The 20,922-nt window shown below is 41.2% G+C and overlaps 1 protein-coding gene across 1 annotated transcript in view; it reads left to right on the top strand.

The window, feature by feature from the left end:
* Positions 1–20,922, top strand: part of NOX3 (NADPH oxidase 3) — a 66,693-nt gene that overhangs the window by 14,404 nt on the left and 31,367 nt on the right. The window contains exons 7-10 of the mRNA XM_006074367.4: positions 5,079–5,202; positions 10,655–10,747; positions 13,075–13,328; positions 19,935–20,097. Of these exons, the coding sequence (XP_006074429.4) occupies positions 5,079–5,202; positions 10,655–10,747; positions 13,075–13,328; positions 19,935–20,097 (634 nt within the window). The remainder of the gene's footprint in view (positions 1–5,078; positions 5,203–10,654; positions 10,748–13,074; positions 13,329–19,934; positions 20,098–20,922) is intronic.

Here is a 20,922-nt window from a genome sequence, read left to right on the forward strand (position 1 = left end):
GTATATGGGAATTTTAATGAATGCTGGATAACAATAGATCTATATTTTATTTAGAATCTATTTCCACAATCCAATTTATATGGGAATCCTTGGGATATATATTTTTGATACTCAGATTTTACCATTGCTGGACTAAAATAATCCATTAGGAAACCCCATGTGGTGGAGGGACAGAGTGTGAGATGACCAACCTGATCTAGGCTGTGCCACTAGCCACCAGAGTGACCACGTGCAAGCCATTTCAATTTTTTGAACCTCAGTTTCTCCATCTGGCATCTAGGATTCCTTTTTGCTCAAACATCCCATAAAATGCTGTTCTGGCATTCAACACCCACCTGATACTCTTAATTCCTTCATCAGGAAGCTAGAGTAGCATCATCTGAAATATAGGACCTTCAAAGATAATGTTTTTAAGTCTTTACATATTACCAGAATTGTGCAGGAGGCAGTGATCAAAACCATCCCCAAGAAAAATAAATGCAAAAAGGCAAAATGGTTGTCTGAGTAGCTGTACAAATAGCTGAGAAAAGAAGAGAGTGAAAGGCAAAGGAGAAAAGGAAAGATATGATATAATCTGAATGCAGAGTTCCAAAGAATAGCAAGGAGAGATAAGAAAGCCCTCCTCAGTGATCAGTGCAAAGAAATAGAGGAAAACAATAGAATGGGAAATACTAGAGATCTCTTCAAGAAAATTAGAGATACCAAGGGAGCATTTCATGCAAAGATGGCACAATAAAGGACAGAAATGGTATGGACCTAACAGAAGCAGCAGAAATTAAGAAGAGGTGGCAAGAATACATAGAACTATACAAAAAAAAAAAATCTTAATGACCTGGATAATCATGATGGTTGATCACTCACCTAGAGCCAGACATCCTGGAGTGCAAAGTCAAGAGGGCCTTAGGAAGCATCACCAAGAACAAAGCTAGTGGAGGTGATGGAATTCCATTTGAGCTATTTTAAATCCTAAAAGATGATGCTGTGAAAGTGCTGCATTCAATATGTCAGCAAATTTGGAAAACTCAGCAATGGCCACAGGACTGGAAAAGGTCAGTTTTCATTCCAATTCCAAAGAAGGGCAATGCCAAAAAATGTTCAAACTACTGCACAATTGCACTCATTTCACACACTAGTAAGGTAATGCTCAAAATCCTCCAGGCTAGGCTTCAACAGTACATGAACCAAGAGCTTTCAAATGTTCAAGCTGGATTTAGAAAAAGTAGAGGAACCAGAGATCAAATTAGCAACATTCGCTGGATCACAGAAAAGTCAAAAGAGAATTTCAGAAAAACATCAACTTCTACTTCATTGAGAATGCTAAAGCCTTTGACTGTGGATCATAATAAACTGTGGAAAATTCTGAAAGAGATGGGAATACCAGACCGCCTTACCTGCTTCCTGAGAAATCTGTATGCAGGTCAAGAAGCAACAGTTAGAACCGGACGTGGAACAACAGACCAGTTTCAAATTGGGAAAGGAGTACATCAAGGCTATATATTGTCACCCTGCTTATTTAACTTATATGCAGAGTACATCATGCTTGTGCGATGAAGCACAAGCTGGAATCAAGATTGTCGGGAGAAATATCAATAACCTCAGATATGCAGATGACACCATCCTTATGGGAGAAAGTGAAGAAGAACTAAAGAGCCTCTTGATGAAAGTGAAAGAGGAGAGTAAAAAGGCTGGCTTAAAACTCAACACTCAAAAAACTAAGATCCTGGTATCTGGTCCCATCACATCATGGCAAATAGATGGGAAAACAGTGGAAACAGTGTCAGACTTTGTTTTCTTGGGCTCCAAAATCACTGCAGATGGTGACTGCAACCATGAAATTAAAAGATGCTTACTCCTTGGAAGAAAAGCTATGACCAACCTAGACAGCATATTAAAAAGCAGAGACATTACTTTACCAACAAAGGTCCAAATAATCAAGGCTATTGTTTTTACAATAGTCATGTGTGGATGTGATAGTTGGACCATAAAGAAGGCTAAGCATCAAAGAATTAATGCTTTTGAACTGTGGTGTTGGAGAAGACTCTTGAGAGTCCCTTGGACAGCAAGGAGATCAAATCAATCAATCCTAAAAGAAATCAGTCCTGAATATTCATTGGAAGGACTGATGCTGAAACTGAAGCTCCAATACTTTGGCCACCTTGTGTGAAAAAAACAATGCATTGGTGAAGACCCTGATGCTGGGAAAGATTGGGAGGAGAAGGGGACGGCAGAGGATAAGATGGTTGGATGGTGTCACTGACTCAATGGACATGCATTTGAGCAACTCTGGGAGATGGTGATGGATAGGAAAGCGTGGAGTGCTGCAGTCCACAAGGTCACAAAGAGTCAAACATGACTGAACAACAAGAACAAACTAGTTTGTCCCATATTAATTATTTCATAAATTGATGTTTTTTCCCATGTTAAAATTTTAAAGTACATTCATATATGCATATAATCAATTTGACCCCAACAACAGTCTTGTCCAATGAAGACGGCTCTAGTATTCCCATTTCATAAGGAGGAAATAGATGTTCAGAGGATTAAGTGATTCACTCAAAATCCAAGGACAAGTAAATGACAGAGTCAGATGCAAGACACTGGCTTTCAGACAACCCACCCTTTAGTGGTAACAAGCCCTGGAGATCAGTCTCTACTTACATGAATAAAACATTCCTCAACACTTGTGAGAATGTGATTGGTGATACTGCAAAGCCCTGCATGGCTTGCCAGAAGCTCCTCTTCTGCTGCCCACGCTCGCTGGATACTCTGTCCTGCACCCATTCTCCTGCCCTAGCAGCTGCTGAGTGCAGGGGGCTGGTCTCAGAGGTGGGCTCTGTTTCTGCCCAGGGCTGGAAGGGCAAGCACACAGCGACGGAGACCAGATGGCGGGCCGAAAAGGTCACACACCTCGTGGGGACTGTGGGTCTCATGTGGGGCCCTCTGGCAGTTCTTCTCAGTTTGTACATCCCAGCAAGTCAGTCACCTCCTCCAACCTCCCACCCCATCGTAGATGTACCCCTAAATCTTAGCCTCCCCTTCTTGCAGGGGGGCTGTGTGCCTTCCACTGGCTCTGCCCAGTTAAGAGCTTCCCCATCATCCATTAGCTTGTCCAACACACAAACACAGAAGGGAAAATTGCCCCGGCAGCATTTTTAACCCTAAACCAACTGGCCATCCCTCAGCTAATCTTTAGAAACCTAGTCGTCAATGTTCACGTTGATGCTGCTGCATGGCTAAGGGCTTTCTAGCCTCTTTTAACTTTAAAATAGCTGCACTTGACTCTGCTGAACGTGTCATCCTTCACCCTGACTGTATTTGGGGGATGGGGTGGGTGGTATGTAGTCCCCAAGCCTTCCACCCCAAAGGCTGTCAGGCCTTCCTTTCTCTCTGAGCTCTTCTGCCGATGCCAGAGTGTTAACCCCTGGAGTTCACTTGAGAGCTCTTCATAATTCACGTGCGTCTAGAAGACCTCTTCACAAAAATTATGCATGCATCGCCCTGATCCTTCCTCCTCGGCATTCACTCCATGGTGCATTGTAGGAGCACGAGAGGATTTCAATGGGCAGTGTTTCACTGGAGATATTTTTTAATATCCAAATAACATTTCACAAGATGAAATTTTTTTTTTAGTCATTTTAACTTAGTTGAAAGGCTTATTTTGGGATAAGGGCCTCATTTAATCTTCTCAGCTTGAAGTATTCTACAGCTACTGTTTACAGCAAAAAGTAATTTGCAAATTCTATACAAAAATGCCAAGTAAAGTAGGATTATTGCAATGTGTTAAAGCCCACTAATCTTCTTATTATGGGATGGCATAGATGAAGACATAAAAAGTTTAAGATTTTTTAAAAAAATGCTTACTGCATTTGAGAAATGTTCTGAGGTCCCTTGGGATACAAGAAAAATTGTCTGAGGCCTGAGAAGGAAGGTGTTAAAATTTACAGATTCTTTTCATCTGGCGTCTGTATTTGATTCACTCTTCCTATGTCTGGGCATCGTTTGCTCATGGGAGATTCACAGATAGTTTTGCTCATCTAACTCAAAGGGATGTTACCAAGTTTGGATGACTTCCATAAAACAGACTAGGACAGAGGCCAGGATGGCAGTTCTCCAGGCCACTTCCAAGGGCATTGCTGCACCCTCCTCCCAGGCAAAAGGGGATATGTTACTCCACAGGCTACCCAGGACCTGAGCAGCCTAGTGTGATGCTAAGCACACACTAAAGCTTCGTGTGATGCTAAGCTTTCTCTGCAATGACCATGTTCCTCAAAAAATAAACCCATGTATTTTACTCATAAACACCTAGGAAGTGAGTGACGCCTAGGTTGTCTGACTTCAGTACCCCACGCGTCACAGCCTGTGCACCAGTAGATACAGGAAGGAATTTGCCCCAAAGCAAATTGTCCGGGGTCAGTTGATACTGCATGTGTAGGAAATCTAATATAGCAGAATCACAGGACTCTTGATCCAGTGCTCCATTCACGAAGGCCAGCTTCTTCTTTCACTCTCCAATTCAACAATATCGTCTTAAAAGGCACATTTTACATCGACCTATTTGGACCCCATCAAATATTAAGCCTGCTCTGGGTCACTGGGGGGGACACATACCATTATTCAAGGCACTTCTTTTGACTTCTTCACTTGACAACTTGAAGGTGCTCAGAAACAAACCAGGAAGGGAAGAAGTTCAATAAATTCGCAAAAGACCCAAATAGTAGTTAGCCAATTAGCCCGAATCAGCAATCAGGACAAGATGTAACCTAATTAGATTCAACAGTCTACAAAAGGATGTGTTCAAACAATTTCCTTCATTATGAATTCTCTAATGTAGACACTTTCAATTTAACACAGGATACCACCGAGGGGCACTTCTTTTCTGGGCTCTTCAAAGTTACCTGAAGCTTCTTAAATTCCTATTTTTAAAGAAGCTCAGGGAAATGCACCCCAGCCCAGATTGCAAGACAGTGAAAGTGTTATTGTAGAGTCCGTCATAGTCTATGTATCTGTGGCAATCGCAAGGCACAAAATCACTTTTGAATCTGAGGGCTTTATTATTATTATTTTTTTTTAATAACAAGCCGGATTGTTCGAGGCCAAACCCCCGAGAGTCTCCTGCTGCACAACATCACCCTCTGCAGAGACCACCCAGAGGAGTGGCAGGTCCGGTGCCCCGTGCCTCAATTTTCTGGCAAGGAACCTTCGGTAAGAACGAGCCCAGGAGCTTTTAAAAATAGCTGTTGCCACAGTTAAAATAGCTAGAGCTTTTACATGCTTGAAAAAAAGAACAGCCCGTGTCACCACGAGAGAAAGCCAGCTCTTTATTAAGGGTGCTAATGGAGGACTCGAGTTATGGATAATTTCAAGAGAGATCCCCTGCCAAAAGCACTCTGTTCGTTTTGAAACGTGTTCTTCCACTTACATTTAAATATGGATGTCTGAGAGCGTGGGATTCAGAGCCCCGTACGCACAGCCCTGTCTCTGGAGGAGTCAGAAAGCGGTGGGTTCGCCACCCTCTGCTCTCCGCACACTCGGCTCCCTGATGCCCTGGGCGACTGCCCACTCCATCCTGAGGACTAAGAGCATCCCTTCTCAATGAATGTCAGGCAGTGCCCAAGTGAGAATCAGGCCACCTTTGCAAGCTTGCCTTCTTTCTTTCCACAACTTACGAGACAGAAAGAAATTGAAAGTACATACATTTACTTCCTGTTCTAATTAAGCTTCTATTCCTGAAATAATGACAATATTAGACCAAAATAGACTTAATTAGAGTAGATAATAGTGTCCACAAAATCTAAAAAGTAAGATTTCCTGGGTATGCTGTCAGGATGACCGTTGATGACATGCTGCTGCTGCTGCTGCTAAGTCGCTTCAGTCGTGTCCAACTCTGTGTGACCCCATAGACGGCAGCCCACCAGGCTCCTCTGTCCCTAGGATTCTCCAGGCAAGAATACTGGAGTGGGTCGCCATTTCCTTCTCCAATGCATGCATGCATGCTAAGTCGCTTCAGTCGTGTCCCACTCTGTGACCCCATGGACAGCAGCCTACCAGGCTCCTCTGTCCACGGGATTCTCTAGGGAAGAATATTGGAGTGGGTTGCCATTTCCTTCTCCCAATTGATGGCATAGATAAATAGAAATAACAATTTTCTTTGGTCTTCTCATGTGTCTCAGAACAATGCAAACCTTGGGACAGCTGGGTATTGTGTAAAAGAAAGTGAATGAAGCCAGCAGATTAAAACGAGGAGGAAACAAGGGACAAAAAAGTGCATGGTTGTGCTCAGTCGTGTCTGACTGTTTTGCAACTCTATGGGCTATAGCCACCAGGCTCCTCTGTCTATGGGATTTCCCAGGCAAGAACACTGGAGTGGGTTGTTATTCCCTTCTCCAGGGGATCTTCCCCACCCCCCCACCCCCCAGGGATTGAACCTGCATCCCTTGAATCTCCTGAATTAGCAGGCAGATTCTTCACCCCTGAGCCACCTGGGAAGACAAAAGATATTTTAAAATGGGATAATAGTATATAAATGGTGAGGATTCAGGAAATCAAGTCATCAGCATATGAAGAATATAATGATTGACTTTTTCAAAAATCTTCAACTCTATTAAATTAAGCACTGGATTTTAAGGATGAAAACTGCTAGGAGGAATGTTTAAAACCAAGAGAAGTGGAATAGATGTGCCCATTAGACTGTGGTTCTTTTAATGGCCAGTATAGATTGTCTCTGTCTTAAACTCAACTATCGGGAGCCACTACCCAGCCTGCATATTAATGAGGAACATGAATGCCTCTCTCAAATGTTCAGCTACAGTGTCTCCATAAAAAAAATCAATACTCTCCCACACCTCATGAATACAGACTAGAGCCTGCTCCCAGCAGCGTTTGCTGACATTAATTATCATGAGAAGGGGGGCACGTACCCACCTCTCTGTTCACTCTCCCCTGCTTTACATCCTTGCACACCCAAACTCGTGTTGTCACTCTTTCCCATTATTTTTAATGGATCCTGATTCAAAGTGTGTGTGGGCTGTGCAATTACCGCTTGGCTGAGCTGTACAATATTCTTTCTGTTGTCTGAGAGACACCAAATCCAAGAGGCATCCCAAGGACAAGGAAGGGTTCCTGCACCTCACTGCGCCACACCTTCCCTGTCTTTGCAGGTCTCCATCGCTTCCTCTCTGCCTCTCTTGACTCAGTGCATTTTCATGGTGCTTTTCTCAAGAGAATATTTATCAATTCACCTTTAGGGGTGCACCTACTCTCCCACTCCTCCCAAAGCTGATAATGCTGCATGCATCACCTCTACAAACTGAACTGCTCAAAGGAACCAATTATATTATTATTTCACAATCCCGTTTTCCCCTACTTGTCTCCCTTTCTTCCCAAACGCACAGACACATGCTGCAAGACTCCAGACTCTAGAATTCCTCATGCCATTCATCTCAAAAGATACCTGGTCTTCCTTAGCCTATTTCATTTAACTGCAGCTTTAACAAATAATAACAATAATGTCTGACACTTTTTAATTACTAAGGAATGATGTCAACAGTATAGGGAAAAGCTTTAACTGAGGTAGAGTTAATTCAGCAAACTCTTGCCAAGTGGCTGTTATATACTTGGCACTGCGCTAGATGCAAGATTCAGGGATGTGGTTCCCACCCCCTGGAAATCCTATTGTCTCGAAAAAGAGACCATTCATAAACACACACATAAAATAAAATCAAAGCCAGCATGTTCTTATTTTCTGGTAGGAATGAAAAACCAGGAGTGAAAGTGGAGGAAACAAATTTCATTACTGCAGCTTTTAAATCAACATGGTTTTATTTCTACCATAAAATACTCACTGTACCGTGACTTTTTCAGTATTTTTTAGAGAAGAAAATATAAAGCTAAAAATCCACAGAGTCTCTTAACATTAAAGAAACTTAGATACTAAATAGCCCTGGCCCTTTATTTATTAGATGGAAAAATTGAGATCCAAGGAGTTTTCATTTCTTACCTATGGTCACAGAGGGCATTCCAAGCAAAATCACATCAAGGAGCCAGAGCGTCTCAATCTCTGGCCGTGAACTTTCACCTCTATGCTCTTCAGCATTTGTTTTGAATCTCTGGCCTTTTCCCACTCCTCATTTTGCCAGCTCTCTGCTGCTATCCACAAGTATATGCCCCCAACATTGTACTCACCTCTGTGAGCAAAGTTGAAACATTTAAGAGCTTGGAGGGAACCCAAATAATAACTTCCTTCAACGCTCCCGTTTTATAAGGCAGAAAAGTTGAGCATAAAAGAACCCAAGATTTTCCTAAAGGCATAGGATAAGGGAGGGTAATCCCAAGACCAGAATCCAGGTCTTCTGAGACCCATTCCAAGACTCACCCCATCACACGTCCCTCCTGCTCTGGCTGTTTCTTGTTTTCACTCGCTGTTGCCTATCCTGGTCACCCCTGTTGGGAAATATACCTTTGAATATTCATCTCTGGCCATCTTCTCCTCCATCTCTACTACCCAGGGGCTCCAAGAATATCACAGTATAACTAAACTAGGCTTTCTCCTCCTGGAGCGATTTATATACTAGACAGAGGTAGAGGTGAGGATCAATAGCTTACATTCACCTTCCTGACTAACCGTACAAAGAAAAATAATCCATTCCATTTTATCAACATGGAAAAAGCAGAGACCATGATTGACTTGACACCAACAAAATGAAGTGTGTGATGTCTCAAACTTTCTAAAATGGGCGTGGAAGATTATTTGTAAAAATACATAGAGACTATGGGAGTGTTTTTTGCAAATCTCTAAGCTCATACAGAAAGAATTGCATCCTTGCTATCTTTTCTGTAAATATCCAAGCTTATTCTCAAAATACTTTCTGGTTCATTCAAGCATAAGAGACCTATGGACTCACTGCTTTGGTCCAACCCCATCCTTCATGTCTATCCCTTCCTGCCTTTTTCCTTTACTCTGATCATCATGCCCACCTCACCCACGGCATAGGTGGACAAAAGGTTTTATTCTCTCGGCTATTCTGAACACGTTGCTGAATCCCACTGAGGCAGAAAAGAATAAGTGGGTCAAATTGCTTTGTGTTGCCTCCATAAATGGAGCCTTTATCAGGCAAACAAGAGGCTCCCAGGGAAAAAGCACAGAAGGTTGATGTAGGTGAGAAAAGGTGCCATGCAAACAGACCTAGAAATAAACAAAAAAGCTTCGAAGAAACAAGAAAGACAACAAAAGCAAAAATAATGCTGAAGGGCTTGTGACCTGCCAACAGACAGACAAGACAGAGAAGGATAATGAGCAGGGGAGTAATGAACAAGGAAGATGATGAGTCGGTCGGTGAAGGTTTAGTGAATATCCGTGTTCAGGAGAAAGGGACGCCCTCCTTGCTACTAAGATAGGATTCTAAGAGTAAGGTCCAGTGGATTTAGAATTCCAAGGAGAGAACTGACGGAAATTAGGAGAAGGCTTGGGTTCTACTCCTGGCTCTCTGCGACCTCACCCTGTGTCCCTGACAATTTATACCCATTCTTGGAATGTTGCTTTTTCTTCTTTAAAAGAACTAGGCTAGATTTCCAAGAACCTTGATCATCCTAAAATTCAATGAATTAATGAGTCTCTAATGTGAAGCAAGTGTCTGTTCTTCACTGAACAAAAAGAAGCATGATTACATGGGGAGAGCATAGGCTGGGTAGTAAAGGCCATCTGGGTTCACATCTTCACTGTGAACCTTGTTTATCACCTTTGTGATCCTGGACAATTTGTGTCATCTTGTTGAGCTGCAGTCCCCTCTTATGCAAAATAAAGAGAATATCATATGCCTCAGAAGGTTGTTTGATTAAATTTGAAGATTAAATCTTCAAAATTTTTAAGTTCCTATTCCTTCCCTTTTAAGGAAGCAGACACCTTATGCTGTAACCCAACCCCTGGTACAAGGGTAGCCAGTAAATTGAAGCTTAATACGGCAGATTACACTCAGAAAAGGCTAACATAGAATGGAAATGTTCCCTGTCACAATTCTCCAGACAAGTATTGAGGCTTTTGTTCTGATTCTGTTAATCTAGATTTACAACACTGTGAAACTAACTTTGTTTTATTTCAGATGACACTGACTATGCCCATGTGTGTGAAAGTGTGTATGTGTGTGTGTGAGTACATGGGTGCATGCGTGGTGTGAGAGTGTGAGTTGTTTTAGGCAGACCTGCAAAGTTATGATGCATTCTTGGCCCCCAAAATTACTATTTGAAATGTTTTTTATTGAATTTCTCATGTCCTGTGTTGACTCAGTAATGTAGTTTGTAAGCCTTTGACTTTGGTTGAGTTTGGGAGCATTTATGACCCTATCATATATAACATAAACATCAATCTACTTTCTATTTCTTTGCAAATTCAATTATTTCTAATTACATAAAGGCATCATTGATCAAGTAAGCATAAAAACCAATACAGAAGAGTTTAATCTCTTAAATAAGCTTGTAGACTTCAAGGCATAATTGAATGTTATAGTATTTAATACAAGGAGACATCTTTGTTGTTGATAACTGGCCCAAAGTTAAAGGAAAATGTCTAAACCCCGTCGCGTTATATATTGATTGGTTCAAATTGAAAATATTTGGATTCCATTTTCATTTCCTTTTCTTCTCTCTTTGCCGCTCTCTGCAGGCTTGGAAATGGGTTTTAGGCCCCATGGTCTTGTATGCGTGTGAAAGAATAATTAGGTTCTGGCGATTTCAGCAAGAAGTTATCATTACCAAGGTATGCATGTAGGTTTATGTCTGAATAAAAACCTGAGTGTAGATGAAAATTTTTTATTGGCCCAAGTTTTTAATTTGCCATTTTTATTGCAGAACCGTGTGTAATTTAGAGGCTCATCTTCTGTTCTAATAATTGCTTGTATCCTGTGCATCTTTTAGTGAGACTAATTTTACTGAAGACAGGGATCAGGGCTCCCGACTGGTACACAGAATTCTGATAAAGGTTATACTACAGCCCTGGAATCATCTGTATTTCCCTGTATTTTGGTGTCCTCTAGGGGAAAAGGCAGGAGGGCTGAGTATGCTTTACATGGATCACAGTGTCTTAGAGTATAATTGCTTCCTCCACCACATAAAAACATGGACATTGCAAACACAAAAATAACGTATATATATTTTCAAGTACACACGCTCACATTTGGAACTGCTGAGCAGAAGATGGGGGAAGAGTTGCCCTCAGGTTTAGATGAAGAAAGGGCACTGTGGGGGAGTTCAAAATGGAGAGGAAGGGGCCCTGCCCTAGTGAATGAAGGCAAGAAGGTAGTATTTTCCAATCTTGACATATCTCATCATTGCTCCCCAATTTTTACCTTGAGCTGGAGGAAGGTCTCAGCAGATAGGTCAAAAATACACGCCCAAGCAGTAAAAGCAAAAGTGTGAAAGTGTTAGTCACTCGGTCATGTCTGACTCTGAGACACCATGGACTATAGCCCGCCAGACTCCTCTGTCCACAGAATTCTCCAGGTAAGAATACTGGAGCGGACTGCCATTTCCTTCTCCATTTCCTTACCAACCCAGGGATGGAACCTGTGTCTCTTACATTGCAGGCAGGTTCTTTACTATCTGAGCCACCAGGAAAGCCCTGGCAATAATAGTAGTGTAATAATAACTCTGCTTTTGATTAATAAGAGTAGAACTCCTGTGTCATTCTGCAACATATTGTGTTGTTTTACTTTCTTCATAGCATGTGTCATCTCCAAATACATTTATTTGCAATAAAATAAAAACTTCTCTACCCCAGCTAAGATATATGCTACTTGAGAGTGAGGACTTTTTTTGGCTTCATATTCTATACTATATCCCCAGTCCTAGAATAAGTCTGGAATAGAATATACATTCAAAAAGCATTTGTTGACTAAATGAATGAATGAAGAAAAAATGAACACATGCCTGGGAGACTGAAAATTTACCCCAAAATCTCCCCTCGGATGTTTTAATGTCTTAGAAGAAATTCTCTGCTAACCAAACCCATGCAGCTTTGCTAATACAATATTAACAGAATACTCTTATCTCTTTAACTGTCTTCATGAAAGCAAATGCACAGAAATTGCTTCATATTTCTGTTTTAAGCTGCTTCTGTGTTGCTGTTTTTAAGTTAAGCACCAAAGAATATCAAGCTGTATAAAAAGCCAGACCCGTAAAACTTCTGGAAATCTACTCAAGCTGTTACTAGGGAGACCATTTAACAGCTGAATCAGAACGAGATCAGTAGGGAGAGGAGAAACTAATGATTAAAATGCTGTGAAATTCTCTTCTGAATGGAAAAATACTGTCACAGGATCCAGACACTAGATTTTGCTCCCATATAACTCCTGTCAAAAAAGAAGACATGGGAGCCTGGAAAAAAGTGGTATGTCTAAGGAGGAAAATTAATTCTTTGTCTCTGATAAGTAGCAAGTTATAGAGCACTTTACAAAGCAATAGATTTTGCATCATGCTTTCTTACATCTAAAACTCAGAGCCTAAGTAGGAGACTGGACAAAGTTTGAATAACACCAAACCAAACCAACAAAACATTTCAGAGTTTGAAGACTGTTTCATACTTAGAATGAAGAAATACCAAGGTTAGTTCACAAAGGATAAAGAAAAGATACACATCATTGAAAATGGTAACAAACTAGACCTACATTTTAAAACAACATAAAGTTAATTCTGTGGCTATTTCAATAACTTTAAGGCTAATTATGTGCTATGGATGAAATGCTAGCTTATAGTCTCTTGAAATTAACCGGCCTGAAATTAACTGTGCTACCGAAAACATGGTCACTGAGACAAAAAATCATGTGCTAGACACTACTTTGCCCCTGATGCAGCCGCACAAATTTCTGGCCTAGCCCCTGAAGAAGATTAATGTCATTCTGGCTGAAGTTGCCAACTCAGACATAAAAGTTGTGGCAATGATCCTTGGAAGCTCATAATTAATGGTCTATGTCAATTACACCTCAAAAGAGTTGATATAAAAATTGAAAAAGCTTTGATGGGATGAAGGCCATTGTCTTATTATTTAACCTAAGCGAAAGAACCAATGACTCTCTTGCTGTGATTTAGGTGGTAAGCCATCCATCTGGAGTGCTAGAACTTTGCATGAAAAAGCGTGACTTTAAAATGGCGCCAGGGCAGTATGTGTTGATCCAGTGCCCATCCATATCCACACTGGAGTGGCACCCCTTTACCCTCACCTCCGCTCCCCAGGAGGACTTCTTCAGTGTGCACATCCGGGCAGCTGGAGACTGGACAGAAGCTCTATGTAAGGCCTTTGGAGTAGAAGGACAGCCCCTGAAGGAGCCCTGGAGCCTGCCAAGGTGGGAGCCCATTTCTTTTTTATGTATAAGTTACCATATTATAAAAAGCAAGGTCTTTTAATGCATCAACATGCTGAGAGCTTCTGCAGTATCTTAATTCTAGATGGTAAATTTGAAACCATTTTTAAAATTTGAGTATGAACAAGTACATTTCTTTAAAAATCAAATGATCAATAAAGGCAGGTCATGATCCAGGAACAGGAAACGTTTTGCTTTCCCGGGTCTAAAGCATCACTTTGGCGAATCACAAGCCACTTGTGATGCCTAACGCAGAGCTGTGCACTTTTTGCTGTCATGGTTTGTTGTTGGACAAGTCAGTCCAAAACAACACCCTATTTAGAAAAGCCTCAGCATGCAACAGAGTTTTGTATAGTCACCATGCCTTGGTTCCTTTTAGTAATCAATGGCTTAAAATTGATTCCCACTCTTGCTACAGGATTACCCAATAAGAACTCAAAGTCTATGTTTAGGGCTCCAGAAAAACAGGGACACAGACAAAAAAATGTTGGGATAAACATTGTGAATAAATTTGAGAAAACCATAATTTTTCACTGCTTTGGGCACAGAAAGAATTTAATACAACCCCAGGAATCTCTGAGACAAGCAGTGACTAAGGAGTCCAAGAGGAGAAGCAAAGCCTCATGAAGAGGAAGAAAACTCTTCCTCTAAACTCAGGAGAAAGAGAGAACAAGACCTCTTTTTTAAAATTTTCACATTAACAGATATACACTACTATATATAAAAAAGATAACAAGGGTCTGCTGTGTAGCACAGGGAACTATAATCAGTACCTTGCAATAACCTATAATGGAAAAGAATCTGGAAAACAATAGATATATGGCTCAGATGGAGAAGAATCTGCCTACACTGAGGGAGACCAGGGTTCAATCCTTAGGTCGGCAAGATCCCCTGGAGGAGGAAATGGCAACCCACTCCAGTATTCTTGCCTGAGAATGCCATGGACAGAGGAGCCTGGTGGGCTGCAGTCCAGGAGGTCTCAGAGCTGGACGTGACTAAGTCACTAACACTAACACATGTATGGATCACAGAATCACTTTGCTGTACACCTGAAACAATATAAATCACCTATACTTCAATAAAAATAAATAAATGAATAAAAGACTTTGCCTTCTGAGGTAAAATGGAGGAGTTTCTCGACATTGGTACTAGAGTTCTCAGCAACTTATATCTACAACCCAAAGCCAAGGGCCTCGGCATTTGACAACCTGGGTTCAAAGCCCAATTTTGCATGTGATCTTGGAGGATGTATGTAACACCTACCTCAGTTTCCTCCTCTGTAAGATGAAAATGATAATAATAGAACATAGGTTCTGTTTAGGATTAAATATGATAGTCAGTATGATGCTCTTTGCATAATGCATAGTAAAAAAAAAAAGTTAACTACCCTTGCTATTAGCAAAATAAGAAAGGTCATCTACCACAGAAATGACAATGAACGTGCTGATGAGAAAGGGAGGGCAATGTAGATAAAAAAGGTCTTGGGTTCAGAGACCAGACCGAAGGTTGATGGGCGATGCTGACGAGAAGCAATAGGGACAGTGTGATGTGCCTGCTGGAGAGGGAACTTGTTTCTAAGATATGTTATCAGAAACTGGATCTACATCAGACAGGAAGTACCTGAGTGACCTTGATAAACCAGAATTTGTACAAAGGCAGCCAGTTCAACGTTGAGAGAAATGGAGGTGTTTTGGTCCACAGAAAGAACCATCAGAGTGCCGTGATGACTAGATTCAGCTAGTTAAAGGCTAGAGAGGCAGGGAAGGGAAAAGACCTGGTTTGTGTTTCTCAGGAAGGTAAAAGCCCGTGAGTTGTCAGAAGGCAGATCCCAGTGAGACAGGAGGAAAAACTAGATCAGCCCCTTGATGGAACATGGGGCTCTGCAATTTCACGTGGGAAAGTGATCAGCAATCAGGGATGTGAAAGGAAGGATCACTGTATCAGCAGGGAGATGGGATCTAATATTTCCTCCTGCTGCTCCAGCTTAGATTCTCAGTTTTATGTAGAAATGTGTTCATTGTGCATTTCTATGAATTATGACACAATTCTTCTTTGGGTTTAATTGTTCTCTTTGATCATCAGTGTCAAATAAATCCCAAATACAATGAAGTATAAAAATAACCATAAGACATTTTAGTTGTGGACAGTTTCTGTTTTTCTCTCTCTCTCAATTCCCTTTATCTAATTATTTATAAAAGAATCTACCATGAGCTGAGATACAAACCCTTTCTGATTAAGGCCCTTTTATTTTTATTCTTCTATTTCCATACATCAATATGTAATAAAAGCCTTATTAATTAATATTAATTTGAGGAGAGTTAATTTGAATTATTAGGAGGTTTGTTATATGGAATATTTTAAAATAAACCCAATTGAACTTTCATGAACACATAGTAAGCCCAAATGGGCCAACCCCAGGTGCCTTCAATAGACACTCCTTAGGGAATGGTTATGAATAACTTAGAAGCTTTTTAATTAGCATAGCTTTGTTCATATGTAAATGTGTGCTTTTGGAATAGTTGAGGTTATTTAATACATTCTGTTGATTGAAGTATTTTAAACATTCACAATCTATTCAACAAATTGTTATTGAACAATCCACGCCTTGTAAGGTGCTGGCTTGCACTGGTGGGCAAAGACAGATACGGCCCCTCCCTCCTCAGAACTTACAATCTAGTGACCAAACAGGTGCAAATCAAGTCATGCACACACACCAAACCCACCTGCCAATGCAGGAGACACAGGAAACTCAGGTTCAATCCGTGAGTCAGGAAGATCCCCTGGAGAAGGAAATGGTAACCCACTTCACTATTCTTGCCTAGGAAATCCTATGGACAGAGGAGCCTGGAGGGCTACAGTCCATGGGTTCACAGAGTCAGACACACACATAGGGAACAAAGACCCCACATGCTGCGTGGTGCCGCAAACACACACACACACACACACACACCCCACCCAAAACAGCTTCAAAATTACACAAATGATGAGGACTGCAGAGGAGAGATCAGTTCAGTTCAGTCACTCAGTTATGTCCGACTATTCACGATGCGATGGACTGCAGCACACCAGGTTTCCCTGTCTATCAACAACCCCCTGAATTTGCTCAAACTCACGTCCATCGAGTCAGTGATGCACCAAGCATCTCACACTCTGTCATGCGCTTCTCCTCCCGCCTTCAATCTTTCCCAGCATCAGCGTGTTTTCTAATTCATCAGTCATTCGCATCAGGTGGGCAAAGTATTGGAGCTTCAGCTTTAGCATCAGTCCTTCCAATGAATATTCAGGACTGATTTCCTTTAGGATGGACTGATTTGATCTCCTTGCAGTCCAAGGGATTCTCAAGAATCTTCTCCAACACCACAGCTCAAATGCACCAATTCTTCAGCCCTCAGCTTTCCTTATGGTCCAACTGTCACATCCATACATGACTACGGAAAAACCATATTGTTGATTAGATGGACCTTTGTTGGCAAAGTAATGTCTCTGCTTTTAATCTGCTGTCTAGGTTGGTCATAGCTTTTCTTGTAAGGAGCAAGCATCTTTTAATTTCATGGTTGCAGTCACCATCTGCAGTGATTTTGGAGCCCAAGAAAATAAAATCTGTCACTGTTTCCATTGTTTCCCCATCTATTTGCCATGAAGTGATGGGACCAGATGCCATGATCTTCATTTTTTGAATATTCAGTTTTAAGCCAGCTTTTTCACTCTCCTGTTTCACTTTCATCAAGAGGCTCTTTAGTTCCTCTTTGCTTTCTGCCATAAGGGTGGTGTCATCTGCATATACGAGTTAATGATATTTCTCCTGGCAATCTTGATTCCAATTTGTGCTTCATCCAGCCCAACATTTCTCATGATGTACTCTGCATATAAGTTAAATCAGCAGAGTGACAATATATAGCCTTGACATACTCCTTTCCTGATTTGAAACCAGTCTGTTGTTCCATGTCCAGTTCTAACTGTTGCTTCTTGACCTGAATACAGATTTTTCAGGTCTGGTATTCCCATTTCTTGAAGAATTTTCCACAGTTTGTGGTGATCCACAGAGTCAAAGGCTTTAGCGTAGTCAATAAAGTAGAAGTAGATGCTTTTCTGGAACTCTCTTGCTTTTTCGATGATCCAACAGATGCTGGCAATTTGACCTCTGGCTCCTCTGCCTTTTTTAAATCCAGCTTGAACATCTGGAAGTTCATGGTTCACATACTGTTGAAGCCTAGTCTGGAGAATTTTGAGCATTACTTTGCTAGCGTGTGAGATGAGTGCAACTGTGTGGTAGTTTGAACATTTTTTGGCATTGCCTTTCTTTGGGATTGGAATGAAAACTGACCTTTTCCAGTCCTGTGGCCACTGCTGAGTTTTCCAAATTTGCTGGCATATTGAGTGCAGCACTTTCACAGCATCATCTTTTAGGATTTGAAATAGCTCAGTTGGAATTCCATCACTGCCACTAGCTTTGCTCATAGTGATGCTTCCTAAGGCCCACTTGACTTCGAATTCCAGGATGTCTGGCTCACTAGATGAGTGATCACACCACTGCAGTTATCTGGGTCATTAAGATCTTTTTTGTATAGTTCTTCTGTGTATTTTTGCCACCTCTCCTTAATCTCTGCTGCTTCTGTTAGGTCCATACCATTTCTTTCCTTTATTGTGCCCATCTTTGCATGAAATGTTCCCTTGGTATCTCTAATTTTCTTGAAGAGATCTCTAGTCTTTCCCATTCTATTGCTTTCCTCTATTTCTTTGCATTGATCACTGAGGAAGTCTGTTTTATCTCTCCTTGCTATTCTTCGCAACTCCACATTCAGATGGATATATCTTTCCTTTTCTCCTTTGCCTTTAGCTTCTCTTCTTGTCTCAGCTATTTGTAAGGGCTCCTCAGACAGCCATTTTGCCTTTTTGCATTTCTTTTTCTTGGGTTTGGTCTTGATCCCTGTCTCCTATACAATGTCATGAACCTCCATCCAGTTCTTCAGGTACTCTGTCCATCAGATCTAATCCCTTGAATCTATCTGTCACTTCCACTGTAAAATTGTAAGGGATTTGATTTAGGTCATACCTGAATGGTCTAGTGGTTTTCCCTACTTTCTTCAATTTCAGTCTGAATTCGGCAATAAGGAGTTCATGATCTGAGCCACAGTCAGCTCCTGGTCTTGTTTTTGCTAACTGTATAGAGCTTCTCCATCTTTGGCTGTAAAGAATATAATCAATCTGATTTCAGTATTGACCATCTGGTGACGTCCATGTGTAGAGTCATCTCTTGTATTGTTGGAAGAGGGTGTTTGCTATGACCAATGCGTTCTCTTGGCAAAATTCTGATAACCTTTGCCCTGCTTCATTCTATATTCCAAGGCCAAACTTTCCTGTTTCTTCAGGTGTTTTTTGACTTCCTACTTTTGCATTCCAGTCCTCTATGATGAAAAGGACATCTTTTTTGGGTGTTAGTTCTAGAAGGTCTTGTAGGTCATCACAGAACCAGGGGTTAGATACATGGTGTTATAAATCATCTAATACAGTATTTAACCTAGTCTCAGAAATCCATGAAGACTTCCCCAGGGAAATGATTACTGAGATATTATGGAAGGATAACCGTGAACTATATAAGATAGAGGAGAACTTGGGGCAGAGTTTTCCAAGTGATTAGTCGGATTATCATGGGCAGAGGCTCCATGGCCAAAGAGGGTCCTGTGTTCCCTAAGAAACAAAAGAAAAACCAGTGTGGAGAACTGGTCATGAGAGATGAAGCAGAATCCAGGGGGGTGGTCAGTCCATTTAGGACCCTATTAAAGACAATTACGGGCTCCCTGATTGCTCAGATGGTAAAGAATCTGTCTGCAGTGCAAGAAATGTGGATTTGATCCCTGGATCAGGAAGATCCCCAGGAGAAGGGAATGGCTACCCATTCCAGTATTCTTGCCTGAAGAATCTCATGGACAGAAGAGCCTGGTGGGCTACAGTCCATGGGGTTGCAAAGAGTTGGACACAACTGAGCAACCAAGCTCACAAAAAGACAATTATATTTATTCAATGAATATGCATTATTCTTACAAAGAAAAAATTTGCCTACGCAAAGACCACCTGCCCCTGGCCTGATTATCATAGATTTTTAAGTTTGCATAATCTAAAATAATGAGTTTTAGAAATTCAACATAACTGACAAATTATTCCAAAATTATATTTATTCCAAATGAATAGCTTCCATTAGACTAAAATTATATAAACATACTAAGAAGTGGTATGGAATAAATAAAAACAAGGGGGAGTTACATTAGCAAAAGGAGAGATAAGCCTTCTAAACCACCTTGATACTTCTGCTTTTTCCCCTGATGGCAGCTGGGGAGAGAAAAGGAAAAAGAAAAGGCATCTTTTATCAGTCTTCATGATGCAAATCTAAGAACTGTAAAAGGAGCTGTGCTGTGAGGCTGGCCACCATATCTCTATACTCTGTGTGTTCAAACAGGGCATTCTTGAGCACAGAGCTAACCTCCCCACACACTTATGCCAACACATCCTATCCAAAGCACTGGTTTAGGATGGCTTTGTTTTTAAGAGTAGACTATTCTGAAAGTCAAACCGTGCACTTTGTGATTGCAGGCTGGCTGTGGATGGGCCGTTCGGAGCTGCACTGACTGATGTATTTCACTATCCAGTGAGCATGTGCGTTGCTGCGGGAATAGGGGTCACTCCCTTTGCAGCTCTTCTGAAATCTATCTGGTACCAATGTTGTGAGGCACAAACCCAGTGCAAGCTGAACAAGGTATGGAAAAAAATCATCAGCTCACCCTTCCATGAATTCAAAAGTTCAACATCCTTCTATCTATCATCTGCTGATTCCTGGGGAGGGTTTTAATTAACTATGAGGGATAAACTCAAGGATCCTTAACTATACTTATGTTCTTAAAAATCTCCATTCAGTATTACATTTATGAGAAGGGTTATGTCTAATCTTGTTAAAGATGACAAGACATAAATTTTATTGCTTCATTGCCGTAACAGGACATGTAATTGCTCATGTCAGTAAAATATGGACAGGCTGCAAACGGCTATGTGACTGGGCTGCAGTGAGTAATATTAACAGGCAGGCTTTGACTCTTGAGCTTGTTACTGTGGTTTAAGAGTATGATTCAATATCTTCATCTCGTGGACTCAGAGTCTTAATTGAGAAGCAAAAATGGCACAGTTGGGATTCATTTGTCTGCTTGCTTGCTGTTGTCATCCAACTCCAAGTCTCTCTTTTGTCATTTCTTGAATGTTCTCAGACTAACTTCCTCCATAGTTCCCTTCCTCCCTTTTTCCATTTCTTATCTGAACCCTCTTAGGGTTAGCAACAGACACTGCAGCAGCCAGAGAAAGGGATGTCAAGTTGAATGGTGTCAACTCCGGAGGACCCAGGACCCAGGACGCCTGATGAACCTGGTTCTGGTCCTTATCCTGCCACTTCTCTGGTTGACACTTTGGGTGTAGTTTCCTCATCTATCCAAGGAAGAGGCTTGATTAGGTCAGCATGTCTCCATGTCTTCATATAATGGGGTCCACTGAAGAGAATTCTGTAGTCAAAGGATTCCAGAAATGCTATGATAAA

This window comes from Bubalus bubalis, chromosome 10, assembly GCF_019923935.1.
Source record: "Bubalus bubalis isolate 160015118507 breed Murrah chromosome 10, NDDB_SH_1, whole genome shotgun sequence".
Classification (NCBI taxonomy): Eukaryota; Metazoa; Chordata; class Mammalia; order Artiodactyla; family Bovidae; genus Bubalus; species Bubalus bubalis.